The 24,730-nt window shown below is 40.6% G+C and overlaps 1 protein-coding gene across 1 annotated transcript in view; it reads left to right on the top strand.

The window, feature by feature from the left end:
* Nucleotides 1–89: 89 nt before the first annotated feature.
* The window catches only part of PTEN (phosphatase and tensin homolog), a gene marked incomplete at both ends in the record, with an annotated part of 50,029 nt that continues 25,388 nt past the window's right edge, over nt 90–24,730 (top strand). The window contains 3 exon segments of the mRNA XM_015422656.1: nt 90–892; nt 894–934; nt 19,915–19,999. Coding sequence (XP_015278142.1) covers nt 90–892; nt 894–934; nt 19,915–19,999 — 929 coding nt within the window.

The raw sequence follows: 24,730 nt of genomic DNA, 5'->3' as shown, positions 1-24,730 counted from the left end.
CCCCCGCCTCCCACCCTCGCCTGTTCTGGCGAGGGGCAGCCAGTGGCCGAGCCAAACTTCGGAGGGCGGCCGCCTCCGCTGAATCTTAAAACCTGCCCGCCCAGCCGGCCCCCCCTTCGTGCAGGGAGCGGAGCTCGGCGGGGCGGGAGGGGGGCAGCGGCGGCGGCGGCGAAGCAGCAGCAGCGAGGAAGGCGAGGGGGGAGGGCGAACCCCTCTCGCCTCTCCCCGCGGAGCCGCTGTCACCGTTCCTGCTGGGGCGCCGCCGCCTGAGAGGGAAGAGGGAGAGCGCCTCAAAGGCGGCGGCGGCGGCGACGACAACGACGACGACGGTTCCTCTTTCTCCTCACCCGACAGCAGCAGGAGCAGCAGCGCAGCCGCCGCCGCCGCCGCCGGAGAGACTTGGCCCCGCGCTCTGCCCATCCACCGCGCTCCAGGTGCCGCCGGCCGCAGGAGGGACAGCGAGGAGTCGCGCCACTATCGGGAGCTGCTGCAGCAAGAGGACTTTCCTTTCCCCGCCGCCGCCGCCGCCTTCTGGCCAGGCCCCTCCTGCCGCCTCGGCTGGGCCTTCGCCTGAGTCGCCGCCGCCGCAGCAACCGGCCGTGGCAGCGGCGGCGGCACAAGGAGGACCAGCGGCGGCGGCGGCATCAGCAGCAGGCCCTGTCCGCGGTGCCAGCCTTGCAACGCCTGCGAAGGGGGCAGCCGGGCTGCTTTCCCGCCGCCGCCTGGCTGCTCAGCCCGAGCCTCGGCGGGGAGAGGGGGCAGCCTCCTCCGCCAAGACTCGAGCCATCTGCGCCCTGCAGCCGCCAGCGCCGCCGCCGTGCCTGTCCTCGCTGTTCCTGAGCGGCTCCCGGCTCCCAGACATGACCGCCATCATCAAGGAGATGGTCAGCAGGTAGGCGATACCAAGAGGACGGCTTCGATTTAGACCTGACCTGTATCCTAGCTCTTATGCAGGCCTGGCGGGGGTGGGCAGGGGGGCGAACGTCTATTTCCCTTTTTGAAAGGTGGGGGGATCCTCTTTAACATCTTGTTCCCCGCTGCACATATTTCCCGTTCTCGGAGACCCGTGCTTGTTTCCTTTGATTCTTCTCTCTTCTCCTGTATCGGGGATGCCATGTTCTCGCAGAAAAGCTGCTGTGATTCTTGTCCCCCACTTCCCCACCACTTTCCAGGTTTGCACCAGCGAGAATCTGGCAGGCTCAGGCCTAGGCCTGGCACTAAAAGGTAGAGATGGAATTGAAGTGGAAATCACTACTGTATGTACAGCTGTTGCATCAGAATCCTGCAGCGATTATCCTGTGCGTTTGTTTCAGTGTCTGCTGTATAATGTAACTTGGTGTGTCTCTGTTTTGTGGTGGGGTGTATGTGAAGACTTTGTCTACTGACAAAGAGCTGGGCACTCTGCATAGGCCTAATGCCATTGTCTTCTGGAAAATGCTGGTTTTTGTGGTATAGAAAATGTATACTGTAGATCAATTACATACCGTTTCCAGCTACAGATGGAGGGATGGCCACAGGTATTATCTGCTTAGGTTTCTGTGTTTTATGCTGCCTATTGAAAACAGGAACAGGCTCAGTGCTTATTTGATCCTAAATGACGGTGATGTAGGTTAATGTGTGTCTTTCTAATGTGTCTTATATGCAGCAAATAATAATGGTTGCAAAGGTTAATGTTAGGGCTCATTTGAAATGTAACTTGTGTGATCTCCTTTAATACATGTCTTATGTGGGTGATATTTTACTAAAACTGTAAACTAAGCCTTCAGATAAAGAATTTTTTTAAGTCTTTGAGCTCAGTAACTTTTTGGTATTAAATGAGCTTGAACATAAGGTTTGTGAAGTCAAACATCTGGTGTATAGTTGGGAGTTTTAGTGCTTTAAGTTAGGGAGTAAAGAAATAATTTCAGTTCTTGGTTTTATAGATCCATTGGGGGTGTGGTCAGTGTACACATGAACATACGGTAGGTTCTTTGTGTCAGCTGATTGTAGATCTTTTTAGCTATAGGAAGCAGATAAATACAAGATATTAATCCAGTTTTCAGTTACAATTATGACACAGGTACAAGTAAAGAACTGAAGTTGGATCTTGTGGTATAGCAATTGTACCGCTGCAAGTGTTCATAATGTGTAGCGGAGTTAAGGTGTAGGTGATTCTGTTGCACTTAAAGCTGCAATAAAGCATCTAGAAATTTAAGAAAAGCTAAACGAAGTGAGGGCACTGTTCAGTATATCAGCCTGTTGGTGGCTTCCCTCCATTTTGGAGGATAAGGTACTGTTATTGAAACTATACTAGCAATATTAATTTTATATGGGAATATCCTGGTCATTTAAAATAATATGCAGTTTGCACAATATTAGGAGTGAGTAATTTATGTCATGAAAAGTAATAGTATTCAGCTTTTTACGGAGAATATTCTTTGACATATTTGTCATAAAATAGTAACACTATTGTCCTTACCTGTATGGTTTTATTATTTGCTTATTTATATGCAAGTGAGATGTTTCCATCATGTAAGTATCCTATTGAAGCAGAATAGTCTAAACCACAGTATTAAAGAATCTTAGTCATCTCATAATAGAATTTAATTGCATATTAGCTGGTTAATTCTGTTTGGATATTTTACACTGGCAAAAGTAATCCAAATAATTTAAGTACAAGTCTAATGGATTTGATATTTTGACTTTAACTGCATGCAGATGTTACTTATTAAATGAGGAGACAGAAACATTGTACAAAAAATTAGGAGCAATTTGTAACCTGTAGGTGTATTATGATGTATTTTGGTGTCCTTTTATCACTTTCTCCGAAATAAGCTTGCAAATACATTATCTTTTCAATTTGGTTGTGCTTCCTACTGAATTTCCTAAGGCTGTGCAGTGAATATATGCTGTGTCATGTGGCTTTATAAAGATATTAATATATGATTGTACTTACTGTCACAACAAAACTAACTGCAATCCTATGCACTCTTACTAGGGAATGAGTCCTGTTAAATTAAGTCACATTCTTGTGTGCACTGGAAGCTTCGTTGCTGTCAAGGAAATTTAGTTGTAACTAAAATGTGGACGTTACTGGTTCACAGAAGCTTAGGCCATAATGTATCTGTTAGTCTTTAAGATTTCACCAGATTCTTTGTTTTGGGCATTATGTGGTTCCATTGGTTTCCACCTAACCAACAGATAGGAGGTTTCAAGTCCGTAGCAAGTTCTCTCTCTTGTTATTGGGCGCTGTTGCTTTGAAGGGGGTACTAACTATTGAAATAATATTTGTTTAGCTAGTTGAATTGTGCAGTGTTGCCTTAATTGAGGGAAAAGTTGTAATCAGGGCACTCTGTATGTTACTTTTTCATAATTATTAAGCTTGTGTTGGAAGAAGGATGTTGACCATAATGTGTTCCCTGGGAGTGCAAATGTTTGTCCCACATAAAAGTACCAAAGAAGGAATTTTCTTGAGTTTATGTTAAAGGAAGTGATTTTTAAATAGTTTCAGTTATATTGCTTCAGAACACCGCCCCCTCCATATTTAATGGTTGAATGAATTTGGTACAACTCAGCTCATTTAATTTCTGCTTATTCTTCCAAGTGCTTTATAGTAGTATACCCTTCAGAGAACTTACTTGACTTTTGAAACACAGAATTTGTATTTAGTATGTGCAGATTTGTAAGTTATGCAAACTAAATATAAAGTTAAAAATTAACAAGTGTTCCTTGTGTACACAGCTAAATCTTGGTCCTCTAGTGATCAATAGTAGGTGCTGTACAAGCAATAGCCAGATGTTCGGTATTTCAGCCAAAATTGAGAACTTTTGAAGTGGTGAGTAACCTGTAAATTAATTGGAGTGTAAAATAGAACTGAGAGAAAATCTTAATATAATTATGTATTTGTGAATGAGTACTTTACGGTAGTAGGAAGCTGTCTGAAATCAAGTGAGAGTGTTGCCTATTCTAATGCCTCTCTGAGGCTTTGAGTGAAATCTTCCTAGTTATGCACCTGAGATAATTTTTCAAGGTAGATGCAAAGGATTGAAGCCGGAACCTCATGCATGCAAAGCATGCACTTTTCCCTAATAGCTTGTACATTATTTTTCATTTAGTTTCTGGAGACAGTTTCTCATCTCATGTGAGGGACAGGTAATGGTTAGCATGTACTGTTCTGTAAAAATAGGCAGGATCAATTACAGCACTTTAAAGCAAGGGCTATGTTTTAATTTTTACTAATACATTCAAACTTTAAATTCTGATCATCATTGCAGTGGTATGCATTTGGGCTGTATTCTGTTGAAGAGATCTGCACATGGAAAAGAGGACTGTTCTTTCCTCATGGCAGCTCTTCAGCTTCCCTCTCACGTTGTTCCTGGCAGTCCCCAGTCCCCTAACATGTCAGAGGGCATTTTGGGCTGCGGGGGTTGCACTTCAATACCCAGAAATTACATAGAATAAAAATACCTGTATATTTAATGCTCACAGGTACTGGCAATTTTCATATTGGTAGCCGATTGCCTTTATACTGTGATTTTTGCATATTGTCCAAATTGCTAAATTACCCATAAAAAAGATTAGTTTCTAGTCATCCAGATTATACACAGAAGGTCGTAGTGCCTGCCCTAGTTGTAGTGCCTGTTCATACAATTACATTTGTTCCAAAGACTGTAAATTTGGGCTATGTTGAAATAATTCCAGGCATATTGACCGCAAACCTTTGTTTGCTACCATGACTCACAAATTGCTGATTATCTGAAGCAGGATGAGCTTCATATTTTTCTGGCTTTGTGATAATCTGTATCAGTGTTAACATTATCAGCTACATCATACAAAAGACACAGAAGAAAAAAAGCTTAAATAGTAAACTGATTTAAAGCAGTTAATTCATTGAATGTGCTGCAGGCATCTTGAGCTGCTCTGCGGCTGTCATCTAGGCATCTTTTTATATGTAGTGCCGTGGTCCTTGAGTTTTTGGAGTTGGAGGCCTGTTTCACTTAGGCAGCCCCTGGCTGATCAGATTTTCCTCACTTATCTTGCCTGATACCCAAGGTCTGCTCCCTCCATCACTGATGTGACTGTTTGTTCACAGGTGCATCTTTAGCATCTGTCCCTCTCTAGGATGTCTGAGGCCTTCTGAAAGACTGTCTTCTGTGTTTGGTGGACTGTGTTCCATATTAGAACTTTCTTGGAAAGTTCAGTGTGGAAATGAGCCTTGGGTTTTCGCTTCCTTTGCTCCTTAGCCCCTAAGTGAATCATCATATTGCACTCGCTGTGGGGTCATGGGCTTGATTTTTGGGCTGTATTGTCTACAGGGTTGTAGGGGTTCTGATGTGATTTGTAACTTCGACTAGATAGGTAGGACAAGCTGATGTCTTAAAGTTCTCTTTATAGCGAGTATGTTGTCATGGTGCTTGTCTTCATTGTCTTAACTTCCACAATGTTCTGACACTTATTTCCCATTTTTATTATTTCCTCCCAAGAATCTTTGAAATATGTACAGTTTATCTTTGCAGCAACCTTATGAGGTAGGTTAGGCTGAGCAAAGGTTTGCACAAGGCCACCTAATGACCTTTAATGATTGGTAACTTGAGGCCAGGTCTCTCCTGTCTAAGTCAGGCACTGCTGCTCACTAGGTGCACTTCAGTAACTCTTGTGTAATGTGGCTATTCTGTCTGCTTCATAAATGAGAGGAAGCTAGTTTATTGAAGGCCCTCCCAGTGCAGGTGCTCACCACACATGTGTGCAGGTGCATATTACAGTGATAGACATTTTGTTCATATATGGCAGTTCCTTGGGTCTGTTGGCTTCAGTGCCTCATGACTGGTAATTAGAATTTGGAAAGGGGCTTTGCTGTATACAAGGTCTCTGCTTTCTGTTTCATCTCATTCATTGGGGAATTTATTAAGTAGTAATTTTGTTTTTTTAAAGGTAGGCTGTAAAAACACTTTAAAAAAGTTGTTCTCATGCCATTTGACTGGGTAAAGCTATTCAGAGTACATTATATGATATGCTGGCATCTTATCTTGTATGTTGGTGTTGTGGGAAAGTTGTTACCCCCTTTTTTCTGTGTAGAAGACTGTTAGATCTTTAGAAAATTGTTGATGTTAGTGTTACTCATTGAACAAGTAGCAGACAATGGCTTTCATTCAACAGTGGCATCCCTTCCTTCAAATATAGGAAAACTTATTGTTATCCCTTTTTGAGGGCTTCTCTTGCATATGCCAAACCTTTGTATTGCATTTTTGATCTGTGAACTATTAGACACTTGCGCTTTAAGGTGGGTTGCAAAAAGAAAATTTATGTAAAAGTTAATATGGGGAGGAAGGAGTGTTGAACAAAAACTTCCTAAAAGCCCCTTATATAACAAAAGTTCCTTATAATGATATTAGTTGTCACCTTAAGTGAATTGTGGGTTTTTTGGGGTAAGAAAATGGTACGCCATGGCACAGTCTTTAGAAGATGTACTTGATCAATAATGTTTTAATGTAACACATTCTTGTGATAGTACATATTTTTAATGGGAAGTCACAATGAGTATGGAAACTTATGCATAATTATGAAAATTGTTCTTTCTGCTCTGGAGTATGGTTCTTTTTGATCTTAAAGGTTTTGTCAGTAGTGAATTAATAATGCCCTACCGCTGCTTTCGTAAATGTTCTATTGATATAGTTCAGTTGCTTTTGTAATATTTAGGGGAAGATACAGATGGTGTATTTTAGGTGCTGGTTTATAAGCCCTTTATACATTGCCTAGTTTCATGAAGATTGTGGTTCCAATAATACTCTTTTCTAGCAAACTTAAAGTAGTTATATTAAAAAAGTAAACTAGTAATGTGTGCATATTTTGGGGGAGGTAGCGTGTTAAAGACACAGACAATGCCCATTTAAATTTATAGTAGTTTTTAGAAACAGGACTTTACATGCATGCATTCATGATCTGGCCTTTGATGCATGTTTTCTAACTATAGCTGCTATTATTGACATCTGCTTATGATTTTTCATGCCTTTGATACTTTGTTTCTAGAGTATTTTTTAATTGTACAGTTAGAATAAATTAATGAAAACTAAATATTTGAGCAGCCAAGGACACTATTGGGCCATAACTTCTGGATTGTATTATATTGGTGCAAGGAATCATTGTGAATTGTAGCAAACTGTTGAGGTGGTCCCTTGAGGCTTGCTTCGTAAAGAGAGCTGTCCTGTGTGAAGACAGTCTGCCATTCAGGAGAGAAACTGTGTCATGTACAGTGTCATGTTAGTTTTTGAGTATTATGCTGCAGCTACATATGTTTAAAAACTGAGGATAATTATGTTTGTTTTGCATGACGACCTCTTCTTTCAGTGTTCTAAGCTGTCACAGACAAGTGGTGACGAGATACACTTCACCATGTCTTGGCTTGTCTGCATTTCAGTGGTATTTCAAGAGATACTGATTGCCTGTGAGGGGCTGAAGTAAGAATGTGAATGACTTTTCTGTTTGCCTTGTGCTGTTGAAGCCACACTGTATTTTACTGGATGATTCCTGAAATGTGGGCCTGCTTCATTTTCCCCCTCAGAATTTTCTGTGGATGGAGGATAGAAGCGGGCTTTTCCTGTTCCTCTCTTCTGCATTCATTACTGTGGTGACAATACAACCCAAAACCAGGAGGACCCAGTGTTCAAAAAAACAAATTCCCTGATTTTTTATCTTTCACATTTAGATAATTACAGCATTTCCTGGTTCAGCACTCTGTAGTGAGAAGAATGGGTTAGGAAAGCAGGGTTGGAAGTATCCGAGGCCTGTTTCTGATCACTCCCTGGGGAGAATCCCTGATGAATTTAGTTAATAGGAGAACATTGAGGCATTACTGAAATATTGGCTATAGATAACTAAAGGTTAATCTTCTAGTTTAACTTTTCTTCTGCATCACTGGTGGTGAAATTCAGGTAGACCTTTCAAAACATTAGCGGAATCACAGCTGAAAAGGAGTCTGTAATTTCTTCCTCTAAAATGCCTAAATCAGGCTTAAGCAAGACTCTGTAGCAAACCTGGGCAAACTGTCAAATTTTCTATGAAACCTTAAGGTAAGGAAATTCTTTAGCCTCTGTAGGCTGTTTGTTCCGTTGCTGAACCAATCTTACAATTAATAGATTTTATAATATTTAATCTGAAGCCATGTACTTGAAATTGTTTCTAATTGTTGGTGTATTTTCACTCATTCCCAATCAATGCATTTTCCCTGAATGCACTTTTTTCCTGAAAAATTTGTCATGTTATCTTTTAGATAATTCAAAGGAGAAAGTAAGGACATTAGGTAGTTCCATGGAAAAGAGTCTGTCAACAGTTATTAGGCATTATAAACTAATTTTAATATTTTTGATTTCCGAGGCAGTATGCTTCTAAATACCAATTGGTGGCCAGCTAACACCAGGGGAGGCTGTTGCTTTAATTCCCTGCATCAGTAGTTTCTGGAAATATCTAACTGGCCATTGGGTTTTTCATCATCTTTATTTATTTTAAATTAATGTACAATACAGCGTAATACAGTGCATCCATCTACAATAATGTTGTCTAAATGGAAAAAGTTGAAACCTGCAAGGTTAACCACTTCAGATAAAGAGGGTTAAGGTGGGAGAATATCTAGAATCTGTAAATAGGAGACTACAGGGAACCAAGTTGACACAAATGTGGAGTGGTGTGGGGTATCTGGTTGTGCACACCTGAGCGAATCAGCAATTTTTGCCATGACAAGGTGTTCCCATAGCTTGGCCTGCCAGTCTGTTGAAAATGGGGTGGTGGAATAGATGGAACTTTGGTCGCATTCATCAGGACTGTTGCATTTTTATGAATACTTTCCAAATTGCCTTGAAATCTGTTGTCCCAGAGCTGAACCTGATGTATTAGATTATTACCAGTGCTGAACAGAATGGTAAGATTATACTAAAGACATGAAGGGAAATTTGTAATGCAGTTTGTAGTGGTATAGGTCTTTTGTTTCACTATATCATGTTGACTTGTAATCTCTATTCTTTGGAAATGCTCTTTCATCCTCTTTCCATCTCATATCTTAGTCTTGTTGTGCATGTATAGCTTCCATTCTGATATAGCATCTTTCCTCTTTCATTGTACGTGTTTTTGTTCTGCACCTCACTTTGCAGTTGAATAATTTCATATTTTTAGTGAATTCTGTTGGTCACTTATAAATTTGATTAAGGTATGATCAGCCAATTCAGCTGGCTTGTTGGTAAAGATATAGACCAGCACTGGACCTTGCTTGACATTTTTCAAATTTGATATTGATCTATTTTATTAGGTTTTTTTGGGTTTGGGGGGGGTGAACCACTTACTCACTTTGCACTAGTTCTTTTCTCCATTTCTCAGGTTTTCTTGTGAGGTTGTCATGGACAATTGGGTTAGAAGTCTTGGCAAAGTCTAGATTTGTCAGTGGGTATTCCCTTCTTAATCCAGTTATTTTACAAAAAAAGCAAGTTAGTTCAGATTGGCACAACTTGTTTATAAGAGCTATTGATCCCCCCCCCCCCAGGTATTTATCCTGTTTTAATCTTCCCAGGTACAGAAGTGAACCTATAACAGATTTGCAGTTGCATACTGCATTTCTTAAAGTGCACATTATTTACTCTTCAGTATTTTGAGACCATGCCAGTTTTACATTTTTCCATCATGTAATCACTGCTGGTTCTGACCAGCTAATTCCTATGGGCCCTGTAATTGTGCCCTGCTGACTTGAATGAATTTATACTGTTTAAGATTTTTTTTGTCTTGTCCCTTGATTATCTGGGACATTTTGCACTCATTTTTTACCTCTGCTCTAGAGTTTTCTTTATGGTTCTCGTTTAATTCTTACTGACATATTGGTTTCGATTTATGTTGTCATTTATTTCTAGAAAATATTGTGTTACTGTTAAGAAGTGTACTGTTCTTAGATGAGCTCTTTTGATTTCTTTGCTTGGATCCAGTGAAATATTTCAGCACAAGGAACATGACTTTTTTGCCTCCCCACTGCAGCACAAAATGTTTTCCCACAAGCTTCTCCTGATGGCTGGGGGATAGCCTAGAACAGCATGTTGGGGCTGCAGTGGGGAAGGGGGAGGTGAGAAGTGTGCTCCGTGGGCATAAATCCTTCCATCTGTGGTGATGCTATGTTAGATCCAACAGACCTTCCGTTTTGATGAGGAAACTACAGCAAAGAGAATATTTGAGCATTCTGCATGCTTGTAGTGAAGCTTTGTATGTGTTTATGTAATACTGCTAGTAGCTAAAACATATAATGAGGCTGTTTGCATCAGAGGATAATATACTGTTAGATTTTTCAGCTGGGTGAATGGGTATATGAGATATTGTTGGTAGGTTCCTTTCAGTTCTGTCTGTCTCCAGACATGAGAAGTTTTGCAGAAAAAGGTTACTCTCTGCTTGCTGACACCACAGTGCTCCAGTGACTCTTGAATCTGGTCCAGTGCTAAGCATAGCATGGTGGTTTTCAAACATCAGCAACCAATGTTGATAACTTTTCATGAATGCCTAAGCATGTTGATATCTCCTGTGGACAGGAGTTTGAGAAATGTTGCTCTGAAGCATTCTCTGGTATCTTTGCAAAGACTGCAGTTCCCTCTTCTTTTCTCAAGGACAACTCTGCTGGATCAGACCCAGGGCTTGTTTTCCTGCAAAGGACAGCCAGATGGTTCAAGAAAAATCCTCCTCTCCGTGAAAAGTCTCCCAAAACTTGTGCTTATTCTTGTGGATCTAAGTTTGACTAAATTTGAGCCAGGGCTTGCTGCCTGGGACTTGTTATCCGTGCTTTGGGCATAATCCAGGAGCAAGTGAAGTATCAAAACATAGTGTTCCAGAGTATGTGCAATGTGAATTAATGATGAGGGAAAGACACTGCCCCCCCCCATACACACACCTGCACTACTACTGGGTTTACAGAGGGAGTATAAGATCTGCTATGACTGGCTTGACCTCTCATGTTTGAACTTAGGCCCTGAGAGCCAAAAGAGAGCTTTTTGCAGGGAAGCTCCTTGTGCAACCACAGAGCCATCTTCTTCTTACACAGCACAGAGGGAGTTGCTCCCTTTTTTGTCTGCCATCTTAGCAGCTAAGTCAAGTCAGTGGACATGTATGTGTAAGGCGTGAAATCCACATATCTCACTGATGCTTCTGTTCTGAGAAGTTACTTACCCAGCTCCTGGCAGCTTCAATCTTCATCTCTTTCCTGCACAAAGAATTCTGCACCAGGAGAGCCACTGTGCATAAGTTGTTTGACTTAAAGCTGTTGCTTCAGTGAGTGAGGAAGACAGAGCCCCACTGGCTGTATGGATAGATGCAGTTACTTGTTGCTTCCAATGGACCCCCTGGGAGTACCGTCATGGATACATTAAAGAAATGCTCCAGGTGCACATTGATAGCTTGATCCTATGCATATTTCCTCAGTATTAAGTCGTCCTGAGTTCAGAATGACCTCTTCCCAAGTTATGTGATCAGTGTCTGGATTTTTGTTCCCTGTAAGGCTTGTACTGTGGTCTGCTTATTATGAAGAGTTTCTGGCACCTGCTTAGGATGCCTTCTGCCGGACCACAGCTAGTTCTTGCTGTTTGAAATACAAAGACGAAATACGGCATTTTAATCGCTAGGCTTAGCTGCATCCAAAACTGCATAGCTAAAACATATAGCTGAGGTATCTTTAAAGGAAGTTTTTAGACTACTTGCAAAGTTAAGTGCGAGAAACTCTAGGAAAACATGTGTAAGGGTGTGCAATCGTGACTTCTTCCTGGAGATTAATACTTGCAGATGTAAACTGGTCAGTCAGAACTTGTTGTTCCTGAAAAATGAGTTTACATTTTCTGATGTCATGTTCATGGGTGTCCCATACCAATGCTTTGTACTTGCTCAATTTCACATCCCTTTTAAATGTTAGCAGAGAATAGAGACGGAATTGGAAGTAGTATAGCATATTCTAGTTTACTGCCAGTAACCAGTCAGGCATAAAGGAACTGTGACGAGCGAGTTTTCAGTTGCAGCTTGTTTCCATTTCCTAAGAGTGCTTTTCACCTCCTTGCATTATAGCTCCCTGCACGTTATATGCCTGAAGATATATTGGAATGCACTGTATATCTTTTGGGAGCGGTGGTAGTTATCTAATCTTGGTTACTTTTTCCATGTTCTTGATAAACAAATGATGTCCTTAATTTGAGTATTTTAAATTTGAAGTAGTTCATTGCAGATGGATTTGCATCTGTACACCATATGAATAACAGTGTTTGAATATCTGTCAATAGAATTCATTTTGGTCTAGGAAGGCAGCTACTTCTAGTAGAGGATGTACTTCTAAGGAGACAAAGGGATTCGTTTATTAAAATGCCTTGATGAAGAAGAAGAGGAGATTGGATTTATACCCCGCCCTTCACTACCCAAGGGAGTCTCGGAGCGGCTTACAAACTCCTTTCCCTTCCCCTCCCCACAACAGACACCCTGTGAAGTACGTGGGGCTGAGAGAGCTTTGACAGAAACTGCTCTTTTTCAAGAACAGCTGTGCCAGAACTATGGCTTGCCCAAGGTCATCCAGCCATGTGCAAGTGGAGGAGTGGGGAATCAAACCCAGTTCTCCCAGATTAGAGTCCACGCACTTAACCACTACACCAAACTGGCTCTGATAGTGCTGTGGAAAGATTGTGGTAATTTCTGGAAACTTTTTGCATTGTACTCTTCCTTTGACAGATTAGGTGACATGTTCCTGGTAAAAATTCCCACAGTGATTCAGCCTCTCCTGATAAAAGGCATGGTTAGACAGGGCAGCAGATTTGTTATGCAGTGCAGAGTGGTAGAAGTCCATCATTGGCTGGCTGGCGTGGAAGCTGTATCCTTTCCTCCTTCCTTGCCCCAAAGTAGGCTTACCAAGGTCTGGCGGGGGATTCATATTTCTTGCCAGGAGCCCTGCCGCGGGGACGGCTCCACGCACTGCACCCGCCGTCGCCAGGATGTGACGCTCCGCGTCGCTCTGGCAACGGGACTCCAAACAGCCCCGTTGCCAGAGCGATGCAGAGCGTCATATCCTGGCGACGGTGGGTGCAGTGTGTGGAGCCGTCCCCGTGGCAAGGCTCCTGGCAAGAAATACGAATCCCCCGCCGGACCTTGGTAAGCCTACCCCAAAGCAGTTCTGGTGAGACTAAATAACTGGATGTAACTTTGACATGACAGTTCTGGGGAGAACAACGTTTAGTAGGAAACACATAGCTTTCTGTTCCCCATACATACCTGCTCATGTTGTGCTTCTGCTTCACCTCACCACCTGCTTTATGGGAATTGGCAGCACCGTAGCTTGTGAGACATTGGTCTGTCGCCGTCATGTGTAGTTTGGTTCTTAGAGTCTGTATAGTCACTTAAGCCAGACCTGCGATTATAGTGGGGGCATTTAACCACTGCACCACACTGGCTCTTGGCCTTTTATACCCCCATTGCTCCTGCGCCATTCTCTCCAGGCTGTTCACTATCCCGCCTCTGCTAAAAAATACAGTTTCTTTTCATTGCTGCAGCATTTTCTTTTAAAACTAAACTTAGAGGTGCCATGAAGTTCACAGCTGTACAGGGGCTAGGGCCCACAGCTTTTCATAAAACGTAGTCCAAAGGAGCAGAAAACACAGTACATATAACAGGTACTAAAGCTGTGGGTTGTGTCTTCAGTACCTAAACGGTACAACTTTGTGAAGGCTGCATGTTTAATTGCATGCTCTGTTCTGAGCTTAAAATTCAGTTGATCCTTTAAGGGAAGAGAAGCTGCGTATAAATGAAGTAAATAGTGAAGCCAGAAGATAGAGGTGTTACGGCAACACTACAGACACTGCTGAGGCATCTGGCTCCTGAAATAGCACTGCAGGCATGAAAGGTACCACTGGATATGGTGCAGGCTCCCACTTACCCATCAGTATGATGGCGAATTACTCCTAGTGATTGGCAAATTGCGTGACTAGTTCTAAACCTTTTAAATATTGACCATGCAGCCTTTACATATCCATGCCTGCTTGCTACTGCAAATGAATCAAACTTTAAAGGACAATGCTTTTTACAGGCCGTGAAAAATTTCCTTGGGCTGTAGGAGTCAGCCCCAAAATTTCAGCCTTCGTGTTATAATATCAATATTTTCTGATTATTTCTGTCACAAAACCTAATCCTAAGATTTCCACTGTTCCTTGCAACTTTCTTAAACCTACGACAAAGGTTTTGTAATGCATAAATATGTGGTAAGTCTGGTTGTTACTACTACAACAAAAAACCTAACCTCTATCCCAGGGGTCTTTAATGAGAGCTACTCCTGAGTAAATATCTTGAACTGCTTCCCTGTTCCTTAGGCGTGTTACTAAGTTTTACTTGGTGCTGGAAACAAAGCATGGACTAGGAAGAGCACCAGGAACAAAGTGCTGTCAGCTAATCAGCACAGATAGATGTACCATATGAAATAAAAGCTTTAAAAAAAACCTCAGGGTAGGTCTTAGTCTTTTTCTGGGTCTTCTGGGGATGCATTAGCTACTCTCAGCATGCTACCCATAGGAGAGCTCTTCTCTAACCCTAGCCCAACTTCTAAATTTCTCAGAATTTCACTACTTTTAAAAGTTCCATTTAAGTGAATATTGGAGCCAATATAGAAAGCATCTGGTTAAGAAATGAATTTATCACCATTGAACACATAAACAAATGACCTTGTTTGTATGCATTTTTATGTTATACAATGAAGCATATTCTGATAAAATGATAAAACTGTTTCTATTGAGGACCACCAAAAGACCCTAAAATAGAATTATTAATTTAAAAACCAGGTTCAGCAATGAAATTTCTTAGTCACCTGGCGTCTGGTATTTGTTGAATCCTGCTACAGTATAATTCTTTCTTTTGATACTCCACCAGTATTTGCAATTGTCCCTTTCAGTTTGATAGAACTGTACTTCGAGTGTGCTTATGAAAGCTACCTTCTGTATTCCTGTCTGCAGAATGGTTTGTACTGCATTTATCGGTGTAGGTATACTGTTGCCATTACAGTGTGCTACTGCTCATCTGTTTGGTCACATAAAAATACATTTTAGCAAAGATAACCTAATGCTAATGTGATGCTTTGGTGGTGGTGACTTTTTAAATTCCAGGATGAAATACATGACCCATGGGAAATTATCAGTACACTTATTAGATAGGGGTACAGAGTGTATGTGACCTATGCTGTGATCCTGCATCTTTCATCTCAGTGAAATTGATGTCATGTTCCTAAAGAGAACATGAGAAAGTGTTTAAAGCCAGCACAAGCAGATGTGTAATCCTGATATCCTTGAGGATCATTTTACTTATGTTTAGGAGAGTTTAACTAGTCTTGCAAATCCATAGAAGTTCCTATGTTGACTCTATGTTGTATTAAAATTATTAAGTTAGAGTTGTAAAAATTCTATTTGTTTTGCTCCTTAAAAATAACATCAGTTCACATTTCCTTGTAATTAACACATTAATTTCTAATCTTGAATATCAATTCATGTTCAGCGCAACAGCATAGTGGGCTGCATGATCAGACATTTTGGATTGTGCTTCTATATAACAGTTTTGAGTTGTAAACCATTTAGTTTACACAGTTCAGGAAATAATTGGTTCAAATGCAGTTTTTAATTCCTGAAACTAGTATTTTTCCTTAGTGCCTTAAATTAGTGGTTCGAGTTGCTTTTATTTAAATCAGTCTTATCATTCTATTCATTAGACTTTTCATAACAAAGAGGAAGGAATCAAGTGCTTCTGCCACAGAGTTTAATGTAGTTGTGAACGTATTTGATTCCTACTTTCATGTGGAAAGATAATATGCTTTGTGACATACAGTGAAATGTCCTGTAGGTATAAAACAGTAAAAAAGCAAACCAGAAAAAGCCTGTGATTTAAAGCACTGGGCCTGTCTGATTTCTGTAGCTGTTCATGGAGCAGTACATGTAGCTGGCTTTTTACATTCCTTACACATCCCACCCCCGGGAAAATCAGTTTTGCCACAAAACACCAGATTAATTCGATGTGAATTTTTATGATGTCTTTAATTTATATTCTAATGTACACATGAAATAGCTTCTTTATAGTTTTTCCTTTTTCATTACTGTTTGAAGATAGCATCTACTTTTCAGATCTTGGTAGAAAAACTGTTAGCTCATTTACAAGCTTAATTTGAAATCATTTGGGCTTCACACTAACATCTAATTGCAAAAAGTATTTCCACTTTAAGAGAACTATAGAAAAGAGCAGAGATTCTGGCTGAAGAGTAGTTTTGGAAAGAGCTGTTAAGTTTTTATTCTGTGTTCAAATCTGAGGAAATCCTGGTGACTTAGAGGCAAGGGCTAATAGCTGTTGTGTAGATACCCATTTTTTTACATATGTAGCTAATATTTATGATTCAAGAGTTTAGCTTATTGCAGAACTTGACTACCTGGCATAAAGCAAGAGCACAAGATCACCCCAGCCTGTGTTCAGTGGGAGAACCTGGTGGAGTATGTGTGCAAAATTATACGTTATATTTCCTCTTCATAGCATCTGAAGAAGTGAGCTTTGATTCATGATAGCTCAAGCTAGAATAAATGTTGGTCTTTAAGGAGCCACAACTCTTCTATTTTAATCTGTAAGGGGGGCATTTAAATCTTAACTGTGACAATTTCTAGCCTCTTATTCATATATACAGCTTGCAGTAATGATAATGGGATGGATTGTACCCCTGTCCTACTGTTCCATCGAACAAAGTTTGTTTTATTTATTAAAATAGTTAAACCCAGCTCAGGTTTGAAGCCTTCCTCTAGTCTAAGGAGTATTTCTCCAAATCGTGGCTCTTCCATTGGAGGAAGAATGATTTAAGGCAGAGAAAGGTTGTTTGGATGATGGTTGGATTCACCCATTGTATGTACACTATGCAAAAAGGTCCCAATAGCAGAGTGCATGTTGTTGGGCCTGTAACCAGCCAGTAATGTTGCATGTATGTTAGACTTGGAAATATACCACATTATAGAAAGGTTCAGTAAGTATCTTCTAATACAGATACTTCCTTGCTCTTGCTTGGACAATGCAGTAACCTGCTTGGAGCAACATTGTTCCTGCAGAGGTAGTTGAGGAAGATGTGCTGCTAGAGAAAGGGCTCATGCAGTTCTTCTAATCATCGGAATCAGGAGGGCCTGGGTAAATGCTTTCAGGAGCCAACTTATGTCATTGAATTCATGGTAGCTGTGATGGTGTTCAGTGCTAACATGGGTATGAACCTGCTTCATGGCTGCTGTACACAGGGAATAGACAAAACTCATAATTGACCCTTTGTAATGATACTTGATCATGGGTTCTACGTCTTTGCTTGGAAAAGAAGTCTAATTTTCTGTAGCATGCACAGTAATCTCAAGAGTTACTGGAAAGTGAAAGCTAAAATGTTCTGTAATGTACTGTTGGAAATATATGTTAAGGCTTGCGGGGGGCTGTGTGAACCCTCTCCCTCAAGGACTTAATTTAAAATTTTTGATGGAAAATTTTTACAGAAATCTCAAAAGCAATTCCTGTGAAATATTCTCTCTTTTGGTGTAAGTGAAATGCTCCTCACAGATTAAAACAGATTTTTTTACTCAATGTATGGTATGAAGATTTTTATATAAACCAGTCTGCAGCATTAAATAATAATTGCTGTATTTTTTCAGGGATATATTTATTGTTTAAACATGAATAATTTGGCCACAATTAATATGCTATATGTGTATTGAGTGATACATAATTGAATAATAGTGTGGTATAAAATTAACAGAATATCAGGTTATGCAGTTAAATTTATGACTGTATTAAAATCGTTTCTGTCAAATACTTTTCTTTACTACAAAACTTGTGTGTATGGTTTCCAACTTTTATCCCCCCATCCTGTCTCTTAGATGGGAACTAAGACACATGTGCAAAGTATTTATTTACTTCACTAATGTCTTTCTCCCAAGGGGAGAAAGCAGCTTATATTGTTCACTCCTGTTCCATTCTGTCCTCACAACAACCTTGTGAGGTAGGTTAGGCTGAAAGTGAGACTGGCCCAAGGTCATCCAGGAATCTTAAATGGCAGTGTGGGGATTTGAACCTGGGTCTCCCAAATCCTAGTCTGACATGCTAACTTCTACAATGCACTGTCTATAGTATAGGGCACAGCTCTCCACATGTTGCTATCTTTACTATATATTTAAATATATATAGGGTCACCTTTCCCCCATTGTGTAAAATGATAATGGTTCCTGAGATGGGTGTTGAGTATATTTGTACTTTCATAAATAGGCCAACCACTATAATTTTATCTGCTAACTTGATATAATCATGCATTTTAAAAAAATCACACTTCCAAATTGTTACATGTATTTCAATTTTCCTAAAATTTCTGTGTTTTGTCAAAGGGACAGATGGACCATTTCCCCCTCTGTGGCTTCAAGATGTCTAAAAGCGGTAACTCTGGTTGTTAAGGGTTTGCCTGTTCATGTACAAGAGTAAAATAATACCTACCAAATGTGGCAAAAAATGACTAATGAGAAAAGTAGTGTTTAATGTGAAGCCATATTTATTCATCATAAGGTGTTAAATACCCAAATTTCACGGTGGAAGTGAGTGAAGAGCAAGCTTACTGTAATGATAGACTTCATGTTAACTTCAGTATTGGCCAGAGAGTTGATATTTTCACTTGAGTTCTATAGGCAAGGTCAGCAACTGAATTTGCCAGAGAGTCACATTCAGAAAGCACGGTGGTAGTAGTATAAGGCTGTACACACCAATGAGGTTTGTGAGTATGTTATGTTACAGTAGCTGTTACTTCTGCTGTTTTCACCCTTCTCTGCCTTTGATTTGATGGTGGGGAGCAGGAGAGCAGTTCCTCTCTTGGAAGGATGGGTGTGTAGGAAAATTTGTTCACGAGTATAAGTTTAGTCCTGTATAGCTGCGGTCACACACACTAAATCCACTTTCAATCCACTTTCCAACTGGATTTTGCCAGTTCATACAGTAAAAATCCAGTTGGAAAATGCATTGAAAGTGGATTATTTAGTGTGTGACCGTGGCCTATGATTTGCATTTAGCACAATCCATTGTGAACAATTTGTGCACAAGCTTGTCTTAAAATGAATGAAGCAGCAAATGTACAATTGCCAGGTTTGAAAGATGGATAATATAATTTAATTTAAAAAAAATATTGTGATGTTTTAATTGTGTGCTACCTCGAGCAGGACTCTGACGAGATGGCATACAAGTATCCCAAATAATGGTGTCGGTTGGTGATGCTTCGAGTATTAGGGTGTGCTTTTGTACGTATGTGCAAATTTAGGGATGTGTAACAGTGAACTCTATGATCCAACAAAGCAGACCCAGAAACCTGCTTTTATAAATGGATTATTTTATTACATCTGGAAATGTATACACTGTGTAGATATGGATTTACAACTTCCAACTTAGTCTCCATTCACACTGCAGGGTACAGATGAGTGTGCACATTCTGCTTGTCTTCAGTGTCAGTGGGAATATGCACTTTTATCTACTGTTTGAAGTCATTTTGTACACTTCTGTTGTGCACATCATTTTCTGGATTGGGGTTTTAGTAGATACAGTCTCTTAGTATTTATAAATGAATGTACTTTCAAAGCACAAAATTCTTGCCTGCAGCAATATATTGGGTTGTGGACAGTTCTTTCAACGTACATTTGTACTCTATTCAGATTCTGTTACCTTTCAGTTTAATTTAGGAAATTTTACGAAATCACAGCTTGATTGCTAAGGTAGTCCTTTGCACTTAATTTACATTGAAAGTTAATCGCTTAAACGTCTGTAAAAGTGGCAAACATTCCTTTAAAAAATTTAGTCTGCATAGTTAAGCATTTATTAATACATTTAACAGTGTACAGTATTTTACAGTGTTCTAAATATTTCCCTAACTTGAATGTTCAGATATTTACCCAAACATAATTGCAATGGGATTTCCTGCAGAGCGACTTGAAGGAGTATACAGAAACAACATTGATGATGTCGTGAGGTAAGAATTTGCATGCACTTTTGTCTGCGTTGCTGCAGTGGCTTAATCTTTTACATGGTTTAGCCTGCAGTTTAGTACTGCGTAACTGGTATATAAAATAGTATTTATTTATTTACTTCATCTGTACCCCACCTTTCTCTTCAATGGGGCCCCGAGGTGGCTTACATTGCTCTTTATTTTATCCTCACAACAACCCTGTGAGGTAGGTTAGGCTGAGAGTGTGTGAGTGGCCTCAAGCAAGCAAGCTTCCCTGGTGGAGTGGGGATTCAAGCCTTGGTCTCTGAAATCTTAGGCTGTCACTCTGTCCACGATACCTCATTGCATCCACATTGGATGAGAACAGTGTTTGCTGCCTTTTGTGAACCAGGGTTCAGTTTTGCACAATGACAGTAGCCAGGCATGAACTTCATCTGGGAATAAGTCTGAATATATTGGGGGGGGATACAAGGTGTGCTGTATATGTTTGGATCTGTGTTCTTTCCAAGAGGTAGTCCATTTAAGAAACTATTTCATTTTACACAAATGAATGCTAAATGGTAATGGGGAAGCTCCCTGTCTCAATTCGGTTTTGGTTGGGGTACAATAATTTGATTGTATTTTTTCAATGTTCAGGGTGGTCTTGCTTTTCCACATGGAAACAGATGTAGTGAGGTACTAATCTCGCAAGTGGAGGTATTGCATTAATCTTTCAGTGTATTTTCATGTACTGATGTCTGCCCTATGTCAGTCCAGTAAAGATCCTAGTACAGAACGCCTTTTTGGCATTTTTCAGGTATTCCGCATACCGAATCAGATTCCCTGAGCTGATTCAGCTGCTGAATACTGAATGCCAACCCCCCCAAAAAAATATTCGTTTTTTTCCAGGTTTTTTTGGCATTACTGAATACGGGCTCTGGAAGGCTTTAAACTTTAAAAGGGCTCCTTCTTTTTCCTGCCGTTTTTTTGTCTTTTCCACCCTTTGCTCTGCTTTCCAGGAGGGAGGGGGAAGAGGGACTGTACAGGCAGCCAATCACTGCAATGCATTAGGAAATGTCATTGCAGCTTGCAAGGCGGTTGTTGCTGCTGGCTTCATTTGTTGAAGCCCAGCTATTAGCTTGCTGCTTTCCCAGGAAAGCACTGGCCAATAGGATTTTGCATACTGGTCTTTGGTCAATCACAGAAGTTTGTTCTTTTTTGAAAGTCTTCTGTGTATGCCCAGGGAGCATAAAAGAAAGGATCTTTGGCTGTCTGACTCCATTCCTGATCCTGCTGCTGAGAGAGCCTGGGTTGGAGATTGTATGGCACATTGCACTGGTTCTGCTGCTGGCCTTGCCAACATGCCCCCAGAGATTCTCAGATCTGATCTGAGTCCTGTTGGGTTTGAGCACCGACTGCCACAGTGGCATTGGTTCTGGTGGGTGGGCACATTGTATTCATTCTGCTGCTGGCCTTGCAAACATGCCCTCTCAGACCACCACACCTCACTTACTTTCTAGTGCAGATTCTCTGGGAGACACTGCTGCTTGCCTTTTTTCCATCCCCTTCCATAGGAAACAATGGAGGAGTGGGGGCACCCTCTTTGGATGCCCCTAGAATCGGACCCCCTGGTCCAGTCTTTTCCAAACTTGGGGGTTTGTTTGGGGAGAGGCTTCAGCAGCTACAGTACACATTTGGTGCCTCTACCTCACCCCCCCCCCCAGCCCCCTGAATACTTGTTAGAAGATTTTTGCCATTGACTACAATGGCCCCATAGGATATATTGGAGCTGAAATTTTTTTGGGAATACCAAATACCAATACAATACTGGTATTGGTATTTGGGTATATTCAGGAATACTGGAAAAATTCGGCTTTTTTATATCCGGATCCGGAAGAAAACAATTTTTTTTTCTTCACACACCCCTAATGTGTACTATCACATTAACTAGCTATGTATACTATCCACATTAAAGATGCTAATTATTTAATGGATTGGTCTGTGATAACCATAACTAAAATATTCATACTTGCATGAACTACAAATGTCCCATAGAGGATTTTATCAAGTTTACATTTACGTTAGCCGTCAAAATCTGAGGTTACTTTAACAAAGGTAAGGTACTGCAATGTATGTCTATGTAGGGTGGAGTGTAATGAACCTAATCTAGAAATGGCTTATTCTAAGTGCAGGAAATTCACTCAAAAGTCTAGTATATTTACACAAGCAGTACAAGCTCAGTCATTTTAACCCTCCTTATTTATCCTCAATTCTAACGTGGTGAATCCAGATCCTTTCTAGGGATAAGCTATCATTAACTTTGCAAAACTGCCAACAAGGATGTTAGCTGTAATTTATAACATACTATTTTTGTTCTCTAGATCAGCTTTTCAAATGGTCTTCTAAACTTGGCAACCCCCATCTTCCTTTCTTGGATCTCCTTCACAGCTAACTCAGTACTCCTTTGTAGTGCCACTGTGCAATTGTAGCTGTCTTCTCTCAGGGCTACCTTCAGCCTGTTGAAAGGGTGTTACTGCAGTAACAGGGAGGAGGTATCCTTGGGGCAGCTGATTTTTGCTTAAGGCAAAAAGGCCAACAACTATACCCAGTTTCAGATAAAGTAGACTCTGAATTTTCAAACATACATGTGTGTATGGAAACAGCTTCTAATAACTAGATTGAAAACATTTGCTTCTGTTTATAGGAAACCAGTAAGTTCAGGTGAACCTTAAGAATGGCAAGTTTTGGTCACCAGATAGAATGGCTAAATGTTATAAAGAGGTATCAAGAAATTGTTGGAGATGTAAAAATAATATAGGTACATTTTTCCGTATTTGGTGGAGGTGTGAAAAGATTTACAAATTCTGGAAATGTATTAACCAGTTAATAATAGTGATCATGGATATAAATTTACAACTGTTACTAGAAATTTACCTATTAAATATAATACCAGATGGTTACGGACGCGACAACACATATATTTTGACATGTATTCTCACTGCAGCAAGAATACGTATAGCCAAATGTTGGAAATCTGAAAAACTGCCTGCAAGGGATGAGTTGGTTACAAAAATATATGAAATTGCAGAAATTGACAAACTGAACACGATATTGCAAGGGAAAGGCAAAAAAACTTTTTAAAAAAGATGGTATAGAGTGTATAAATGGTTTGGAAAGAATGTTTAATGTAAACTCCAAAGAATAATCTATGTATATCAATTTGCTTTTTCTTTTCTTTTGTAAATAACAAAACTTATAAATAAATGCATTTAAAATAGAATGGCAAGTTTTGCTATAGCTAATTAGACACATATTTGAAATGCATGCATATTGATGTGAAATAAAAACTATATATTTTTAATATAGGGAAATGGAAAGTGTTGTAGAATGTACAGAACTGAGTAGTTGACTGAGAAAAGTAATTTAACTCTTAGAGGTTTTTTGATCCTTTACTAAAATTTGCATAGAAGAAATCTTCATAGTGCTATGCTTAAGTGGGTTAAAACAGAAGGAAAAGATAGCAGAAAGTGTTACTTCAGCGCATGTTTTGATTGTGGGTATCATAGGAGGAAAACAATAATTCTGAAATGAAGCCTCCTGTTTTTGTCTCAACAACTACATTTGCAGTACCTCAGTGGTTATCAGTGTGTCAGGACAGTTCAGAACACAAAGTAGCTTGGCTGTTGCCCAGAATGTTTACCGTATAACAGTTGGACGGGATAGGGCTTGATAACAGGGTAAAAGAATATGAAGTAGAGGCTAATTGGAGAAAAAGGTGAGACTGTGGTCATGGTTTGTGAATAGGTTTGAAGGAATGTGCTTGACAAATAGGTCGAGGTTGTTCAGGCATGGGCTGACTTGAATGCATATAGCAGGCAGTGGACTGGCAGTATAAGGAAATAACAGAAATGGAAGATTCAGAGCTGGAGGTGGAGGATATTAAATATTGTCCCTCAGATCTTAATGATCATTTGAGCAGTAGACAGGGCTAGTGCACATATTTAAAGAAAAGGTTGATAATGTAGTATTACGGAACTGGGAGATAGTTTGACTTCTGTCAGGTTTTTTTAGATTTAAAGTGGACTTCAATTGAAATATATTTGATACTGCTCACCTATGATGATTTTTGTGTATAGATGAGGACAGTATTACCAGTATACAAGCAGCAACCCATGAGAAACAGGGATCTTCTCCCACTGCTGCCAAGAGAGAAGGAGGTGGGCAGCTGGGAGGGCCAGATACACTGAGTGTTTGGGCTGGGAGGGGGTGAAGGAGGCTGCTGTTTCTCTCATAGCCCCGAACACTGTTGGTGCTCAACTGCTCTTTCTCTCCTCCTGACAGTCCCATATTCTCAACTTTCCCTGGTTTCTTCTCTCTTTCTCCGGTGGTCCAGGAGTGGGGCAGTCCTTGACTCCTTACTCCTGGGAAAGTACCTCCCCCTTCCATAGGCAGGGCCGGCAAACTTTGATCCCAGAGGGGAGGGGCTTATCCTCTGATCCCCAGTCTTACTGGCCCTGCCTTCTGAGCAGGACATGCTGGCTGTGCGCTGAAAAGCACGAAGATCCCAGAAGACACCGGAAGGTCAGAAGAAGCAGAGACCTAAAGGGCAATGGGAGAAGGTACTTACCTTCCAGCCCTAAAACATATTCGAGAGCTGCAGGCCTCGAATTACAATGGATCCAGCACCGGCAGTCCTGGGAGGCCCCCAGGCAGTCGAGGCGCTGAGAGGAATGCCTCGGACCCCGCTGGTAAGGCGGTGGTAAACTGCTCTCCCCC

This window comes from Gekko japonicus, unplaced genomic scaffold (genome assembly GCF_001447785.1).
Source record: "Gekko japonicus isolate JY-2015 unplaced genomic scaffold, Gekko_japonicus_V1.1 scaffold2125, whole genome shotgun sequence".
Classification (NCBI taxonomy): domain Eukaryota; kingdom Metazoa; phylum Chordata; class Lepidosauria; order Squamata; family Gekkonidae; genus Gekko; species Gekko japonicus.
The sequence above is the reverse complement of the archived record's forward strand: the minus strand, read 5'-3'. Positions and strand labels throughout refer to the sequence as shown.